The sequence below is a fragment of the Echinops telfairi genome, unplaced genomic scaffold, assembly GCF_000313985.2.
Source record: "Echinops telfairi isolate 266 unplaced genomic scaffold, ASM31398v2 ScPeMD7_1;HRSCAF=3_0, whole genome shotgun sequence".
Lineage (NCBI taxonomy): Eukaryota > Metazoa > Chordata > Mammalia > Afrosoricida > Tenrecidae > Echinops > Echinops telfairi.
Genome location: NW_022103896.1, coordinates 3,207,591 through 3,215,919, shown reverse-complemented (window position 1 = coordinate 3,215,919; position 8,329 = coordinate 3,207,591). Strand labels below are relative to the sequence as shown.

Below are 8,329 nucleotides of genomic sequence, written 5' to 3'. Positions count from 1 at the left end.
GACAATTCAACACCAAAGGAGGGTGGGGCCAATGAAACTGGACCTCCAGTAGGACAGATGACTGTCGGTGTCCGTGCATCCTCCTCCCCAGCACCCCCTAAATGGACTTCCGCCGCCTCATTAACCTGTGGTTATCGGTAAAGCTATGTAACCCGGGGGAGATGGAGCTGAGGGGGGACGGGAAGAGACTGTTCTTCAGTGTGCTTGGAGAGATCTCCTCCATCTTGTACGAGATGGAGTGGAAGTACTGGGGCGTGAGTTTGGCGGTGAAGGAGTTCTGGTGGGCGGCCGGGCGGTACTCGTGTGAGCGGTAGCACGTGCAGGAGCACACAGACTGCAGGTCCGTCACGTCCGCCTTGTACCTCGGCCGGCCCGGCTGCGCTTCCTCCTGGATGTGAATGACCATGCTGTTGCGGGTGCCGGCCAGCGAAGCCCGCTCCTCCGCGTCCCGCCGCTCATCCTCGCTGTTCATGGTCAAGAACCGGAGGACCACCAGGTTGAGGAAGGCCCCGATGACCGTCAGCCCCACCAAGATATACATAAAGCTAAAGGCCACGTAGAGTGGTTTCTTCTGAAGGGCGCCCTTGGTCTGCAGGGCCACGTAGTCCCCGAACCCGATGGTAGTCAAGGTAATGAAGCAGTAGTAGTAGGCGTGGAAGAAACTCCACTCCTCGCACTGGGAGAAGGCAGCAGCCCCGATGCACAGCGTCCCCATGCAGGAGAAGAAGCCCACGGTCACCATGTTCTCCATGGACACGTCGGTGTCGCGCATGCCGCAGCACTTCTTGATGCGCTTCAGCAGGTAGCGCACGAAGGTGTTCATCCGCTCGCCCAGGCTCTGGAACATGACCAGCGTCAGCGGGATGCCCAGCACGGCGTAGAACATGCAGAAGGCCTTGCCGGCATCCGTGCCGGGGGCGGCGTGCCCATAGCCTGCAGGGGACCGAGAGAGAGAAGGAGAAGACCCAGTGAGGATGCGTCCCGTGAGGTTTGGGGTGGAGGTGGGCATGGAGCATCTCATTTGGGAAGGGACAGGGGACAGTTCAGTAGGGGGTGGGCTTTGGGACTATCTGTGGACAGGGGGTTCATGGAGCTTCAGTAGGGGAGGGGGCTGGAGAACTCCAGTGGAATCGAATCTGGGAAAGTTCTGCTGAGAAGGAGTTGGGGGACCTCCATGCTGAAGCGGGCAGGTCAGGGAGCAGAGGAAGAGGGGTCCCGAAGAGCTGAAGGGAAAGAAAACCCGTCAATGCAGAGAAAACACCTTTCTGGAAGGAACGTGAACTCCAGAGAGCCTCCAATTCTAGGAAATGCAGGGTATTTGACTCAGACCAGACAGCAAGGAAGCCCAAGGCATTGAGTGATTCCCACCTGGAGCACAGGGCAGAATGGCTTTATAGGATCTCCAGGACTGTAAACAGTGACGAGATCAGAAAACCTCATTTTCCCCCCCTAAGTGGTTGGTGGGTTAGAACCACCAACCTTGCTGGTAGCAGCCCAACACAACGCACCCACCACACCACCAGGGTTCCTTTCATCAGGGCAGAGGGACCCCCACAAAAAAAACCCTAAAGAAGGTTCTCTTGGCAAAAGGGAAGTGACCCCCTAAGCCTTAAGGCCTAAGGAAACATAAGCCCACACATCAGGCAGACACAAGAGATGCAGGGGCAGGACTCCTATTCAAGCCTCATGGACTCACCTGCTGTACCAGTTACAGACTCCATCAACTTGTGAAAGGGTGAAGTCTAACCTGTCAATCAGGTCGCAGCTTGATGACCTCATTTGGATGTGCTATGGAGATAAATAGCTCACTGGAGGCCAGACACACTCTCTGCTTGGTATTCCTGATGACAAGTCACATGCAGCTACACGGATGGAAGCCAGAGCTCAGGAGCTGGAGGAGCCAAGTGGAGACCCATGCCAGCACTGAGATGCTTCCATCACCACTGGATCCACAAGACTTCCCACCCACTGGCCTGTCATCTTCCTGCAGTCAGTGTCATTGCATGTGTTGCATGAGTCTGAAGAAGAAATTATAGACTGGTATCGGACACATAAGCTGATATCAGACTTACGGACTTGATCTGGACTGGGTTGGGATGTTTTCTTAATATATAATTACTCTTTGAGATAGTTAATGTTTATTGTGCCCACCTGACCAGTAAACACATGTGGGGTTGAGTGAAGGGCGGAGAGATAAATGGCTCGGTGGACCTTGCCTTTCTAGTTCTCAGGTCTCAGGTCTCTTGCTTTGTGATGGTCGGACCAGGTGCAGCTGCCTTAGTCAGTTCCCTGCTTCAACTTGCAATGCTCACTTCCTGCAAGACATCCCCAGGAGAAGCTGCATGGACCTACCCTGATGCAGCTCTGGATGCTGGAGCATCTATGTGGAGACCCCTGCCAACGCTGAGATGCTTGCACATTCACTGATCCATCTTTCCTCCTGCAGTCAGCGGCATTGCATGTGTTTTGTGAGATGAAGGAGGACTTTGTGGATTGGTGTCGGACATATGGGTTAATATTGGACTTGTGGGCTTGGGCAGCACTGGGTTAGGATATTTTCTTGATGTGCACTTACCCTTTATATAAAACTCTCTCTTATACATATGAGTTTCTGTGGATTTGTTTCTCTAATGTACCCAGACTAACACATTCTTTGATATAAAGCTCTCTCTTATACACATATGAGTGTCTTTGGATTTGTTTCTCAACTCAGACTAACAACACCTGCATCGTGGATGCAAAGGCCAGGTGGGTGAAGTAGAATCTCAGCGGATTATTGGGAAATGTTATCATGTGGGGAAGCTAACAGCCACAAGAGGGGTCTATTGACTGGAGGAAATAAACACTGGGTTTTCTGATTCAACAATAGCATCAGGGTCTCCCCAGATCCTCGCTCCTGACAGTACAGGTAAGCAGAAGCACCTTGATTTTGTGTGACCTGGATGGCAGTATGTGTCCGAGCTATGCTGATTCCCCTGCTGTGGCTCACAATACCACCTGGCAGTTCTCACTGTGCACCTCACGGACCCATTGCACTGACCCATTGTGCTTCCTTATAAAGGCACGTGCATGAGTGTGTGCAAGGTGATCGCACCAGAATCTGCTGGCTCCCCATCGGGGAAGTCTCTAGAGCTTCAGAGGTCTGGGGTGTGCGCCGCTCCCCATAATGGGGAGAGGCAAGTTGCTCAGGCTTGCCATGTGCCCCAGGAGAAAGAAGACTGTGCTGGGTTCCTGTTTTCACCTCTATCCCCTCTGTCCATCATTACCACCCTGGGAGGTTGGCCCACCTGTGGGAGGCCTACCTGTGTCCATCGGTTTCCTGCTGGGGTTGCCCAGTAGGTAGCCCCAGTAGGAGACCAGAGGAAGGAAAAAACAGGGGGGGCTGGCAGATAGTCGTATCCATCTACTGAATGCCAAGACTCAACAAAACCTGCTCCCCAGTGTGGCACCAGCCATCCGTTGCAATGGCTGTCCACTGCCACTCCTCCTGGGGTGGCCACATCCTGCGTTGTGGCTTTCCTATAAACTTGTGCACGTCTTCAAGGAAAGTTTGTGAATGGCCCATTTCATGATGATTCTGAGTGCCAAGTGATTCGCTGCAAGGCCTTTAAGGGACTGCTCCTGCGTGCAGGTGGTCTCTGACTCAGGGTGGGGCTCTAGCCACAGAGAGGCTATGGGTGGGAGTGGACAGCATCCTCTTTCTCCCACAGGTGTGGGCTTCAGTGACCAACTGTGCAGCAGCCTGCAGCCTGGCGCTTAACCCCCTGGATCATCCACTGAGAAAAATGTACACCTCCACACTCACCTGTGCAAAAAATAAAATAAAATAAACAGGAAGTCATACATGTTTTTCGTTTTGTAACTCAAAGCCATCCTAAGGGGGGCAGAGGGGATGACTGTTAAGTGCTGGACTCCTAGCCAAAGGCTGGATGTCTGATTCCACCCAGAGGCCTCTCCAATGGCCACAGCCTAGAACAACCTGCAGGCAAATCTGCCGTGCACACACGGGATCCCCACAAGCTGGGATCCCACCAATGACGGTGAGCAGCAGCGTCCTCCGCACTGTCTATATTTGCCCATGATGTCGCCCTGTAGGCACGCACCAATTCAAGCCCCTCACTGCCGTTGAGTCCACCCCAACTTGTCATGCCTCTGTGGGGTAGTCAAACTCCCCCTGTGGGTTTCTGAGACTGTAACACTTTGCAGGGGTAGAAAGCCTCATCTTTCTCCCAAGGAGCGGCTGGTGGTTTCGAACTGCCTGGTGTCCATCCATGGCACCACAAGGGGTCCTTATTACATATGCAGAGGATTTCCCGAGTAGCCATTTGAAACATAGTGGCATCTAGGGGATGCCCAAAGCCCTCCCAGGAACCTGGGTACAGCCCCTCGAGGAGGCTCAGACTGCCACGTTGGCATGGTGGAGCTCAAAGACCGATCACAGCATTAGTTAGGTTGATGGAAACACTGCCTTTAAAACCCTACAGACTTAGATAAAGGATGTGTTGACCAGTAATAGCTGGTCCACATTTTAAACAAAAACAATAAGTACAGCTATAAGGTCATAAAGGCGGAAATGAAACTCAAATTGTGCCCCTTGTCAATGTTCTTTGAGTCTGGGGTACAAAAGGCATCCGCGGAGAGGGAGGGGATGGAGGCAGGGTGGTGGGGTGAGGTCTCCCTGCCGAGCACCCTAGGAGCATCCTCACTGCCCTCCAAGAATGACCCCGTGCCTGGTCAGGATGGAAAGCCGTCCTGGGGTGCAGCTTTCTTGGACTTTTCCTCATCAACACAGCCTTCAATTCTCTTTTCTCTCATGTCAGTTTTGTTTCCTTGACCTCCTCCTCCCTCCCCTTCAATCTTCAAACAACGTCTTTCTTAGGAAGCCCCTATGAGCATGTCACATCATTTGAGAAAATCTACCCAAGGACCCTTCGTCTCCTGAGCTGACCCTTCTCTGCCCTGCGTCTAACGGGCTGGCTGGTCCCGTCAGAAGCCACTCTTCTGACTGGACTGTCTTTTCCTCATGTGCAGGTACCCTCTGGGCACTAAGACACACAGACCAGATCCTTTCCAAAAGTCTAGGGGAGAAACAGAATGCAAGGATACTGGGGTTTTCCCTTCAACGATTTGAAGCCCCGTTGTATGACTAAGAGAATGTGCCTGTCCAGTCCGCTGCTCGCAAAGCCATGTTTAGCACGTGTTGTTGGAATAAACTCCCTGTTTGGAATACCCACTAGAAGGCAATGCAGTGCAGTCATATAAGAATGACTCCCAGGAAGGAAGAGGTAAAACCATCATTATTTGCAGACAATATAATTTCATACATCGAAAATCCCCGAAACTCCACAAGTGGAGTGCTGGAAGAGATAGAGGAATATGGCAGAGTGGCAGGATACAAGCTCAACAAACAGAAGTCTATCGGACTGCTCTACACACTGGACAAAATCACAGAAGAGGCAATTAAAAGGGTAGTACCCTTTACAAGAGCCACGCACAAATTGAATATCTAGGGATATACCTGACTCAAAAAAGGAAAGATTTATACGAGGAAAACTACAGGACACTATTAAAAGAAACCAAGAGTGACCTCAACAAATGGAAAAATATCCCATGATCCTGGATTGGAAGACTCAATATAGTCAAGATGTCAGTTCTGCCCAATGCACTATATAAGTTTAATGCTATCCTGATACGAATGTCATCACCCTCCTTCAGATAATTGGAAAAACGGATTGCCACTTCATATGGAGTGGGAAGAAGCCCAGAATTGGCAGAGAACTCAAAAAGAAGGACACAATGGGAGGGTTTGCTCTACCTGACTTTAGCATGGATTTATATGGTCACAGTGGTCAAAACAGTGTAGTACTAGTATAACAACAGATATTAAGACCAATGGAAAAGAGCTGAAGACCCACAATTAAAAATATCAGCCTACAGGCAACTGATTTTGATAAGGGCCCAAAAAATATCAAATGGGAAGCAAATGCCCTCTTACCTCACTCCATGCACAATAATAAACTCAAGATGGATCACAGACCTTGAGGTAAAACCCAAAACTATTAGGGCCATCAATGAGGGAATTGGGACAAACCTAAGAACCCTTGGCCAGGGAATACATAGGCTATCAGAAATAGGGAAGGATACAAATATAGAAGAGTCACAAATTGACAAGTGGGGTATGCTGAAAGAATTCAGCATCGAAAGAATTCATCAAGAGAGTAGTAAGAGAGCCCACGGGCTGGAAAAACATCTTTAGCAATGACATATCAGACAAAGGCCTTATTACTAAAATCTACAATACTTTGCAAGTTTACAATAAGAAAAAAACTAACTGTTCACTGAGGAGGTGAGCAAAAGACCTGAACAGAAGTTTCACAGGGGCAGAACCCCAAATGGCCAATAAACATATGAGAAAATGTTCTCAATCATTAGCCATAAGAGAAATGCAAATTTAAACAACTATGAGATACCACTTAACACCCTCAAAGATAGCCCACTTCAAAAAATCAGAAAGTAACAAGTGTTGGAGGGGCTGTGGGGAGACAGGAACACTCGTCCACTGCTGGTGGACCTCTAGGTATGTACAGCCACTTTAGAAATTGATTTGGTGATATCTAAAACAGATGGAGATTGAGCTACCATATGACCAAGCAACCCCTCTACTGGCATATAACCAGAAAAGGCCAGAGACAAACCACAGCCAGACATCTGTGCTCCAATGTTCATTGCAACACAGTTCACAATTGCAAGGAGTTGGAAACAACCCAAATTCCATCAACAGAGGAATGGATCAAAAACTGTGGTAACATACATACAATGGAGTACTTACTATGTATCCCTAAAATGCAGTGATGAACGTATGAAGCACATTGCCGCATGGGAAGAATGGAGGAAATCATGCGAAGTGAAGTAAGTCAAGCACAGAAGGGCAAGTACAACATGAGTCCACTGAGGGACGCTTAAAAAAAATCGGGGCATAGGGGAAAAGCTACTATATACATACATCCCTGGGATGAGGTCCAGCAACTATGGCAGGGGCCAAACCCAACCCAGGGATACATATGGCAGCGAACTAAATAAGAAGGGGAAAGAAAGAGGGAATAACAAAAGCCATGGGGGTGGGGGTGGGGGGAGGGAGCAGGGAGGATATTGTTTATATCTCCACAGGAGAGGGAGAGAGAGACAGCCTTCAACCCAATGCGCCAAGACATGAATACAACATACCAGCATGTACCAGGGAACCAATAGAGAGGTCTGTGGAGCTGGCCCCAATCCAAACTATGTGGATACCCCCCACCACACACACACCACCGAGAAGGGAGCTCCAGCCGCAACCCTTCTCTTCACACACACACACACACACACACACACACACACACACACACATTTAGAAGAATACACTTCAGAGAACAGCACTAGGGCTACAGCTGGGGAAGAGGGTCTGTCAGATTAGGACACAAGGGAGAAATGCTCAGGGATGGAGAGGGAGGAGAGGACATCCTGGCCCACCAAGCCCCAAGGACGATGTTCCTGCCCGGAGCAGACAATGCACATAGAGGACCGTAGGGCTGGCCCCACCAGGGGTCACAGCATCCCACACTGAACCATGGTGCTTCGGGGGACAGCACTGGAGACACAGTGCAGGAAGAGTGCACAGTCGGGCCCCATCACACTGGGGTGAGGCACTGAGGGCATGAGCAGGGCAGCAGAGGGAGCAGAGTGATGAAACCCCAGGGAATACCAAAAATAGAGTTGGGAGACAGAGTGTGGCACCCCATCAGACTTGACTGGAAAACACTTGTCAACGCCAACAAACAGACCTTGAACTATTTATAAGCTTTTCCATTTTTGTCAGTGGCTTTCTTTTTGTCATTGTTATTTTGTGTTTGGTTTTATTTTGCTGTTATTGTTATTATTTTGTTGGTTTTGACTTCCTTTGTTGTTTTATTTGGCTTTGCCTGGTTTTTGCGCTTATTAATTTTGCTTGTATATCTAGATAAGAAAGGTGGGATAAATAATTCAGAGATAAAAAGAATAGGATTAAGGGTTCTGGGGGCAGATATGGGAGAAGGGGAGGGGGGAGAAAGAAATGGGAGCGGGGACCAATCCAGGGACAAGGGAACAACAAGTGAACTATAATCAATGGAAGGAAGGTTGTAGGATGCCTGGTGGGGCACATTCAAACCCGAATGAAGACCGAACATGATGGTGGGGCAAGAGGGAAGTAAAAAGGGAGTAGAGGAAAGAACCAGGAGGCAAAGGACATTTAGAGAGGCATATATACGTGTGTGTGTGTGTGTGTGTGTGTGTGTGTGTGTGTGTGTGTGTG

At 49.6% G+C, this 8,329-nt stretch overlaps 1 protein-coding gene across 1 annotated transcript; it reads right to left on the bottom strand.

Annotated features, from left to right (window-relative positions):
- Positions 1–97: 97 nt before the first annotated feature.
- Positions 98–1,009, bottom strand: KCNK9 (potassium two pore domain channel subfamily K member 9). The gene has a single exon (XM_004697381.4). It carries the CDS (start codon positions 1,007–1,009, stop codon positions 98–100), a length of 912 nt encoding a protein of 303 aa, XP_004697438.2.
- Between the last annotated feature and the right edge of the window lie 7,320 nt (positions 1,010–8,329).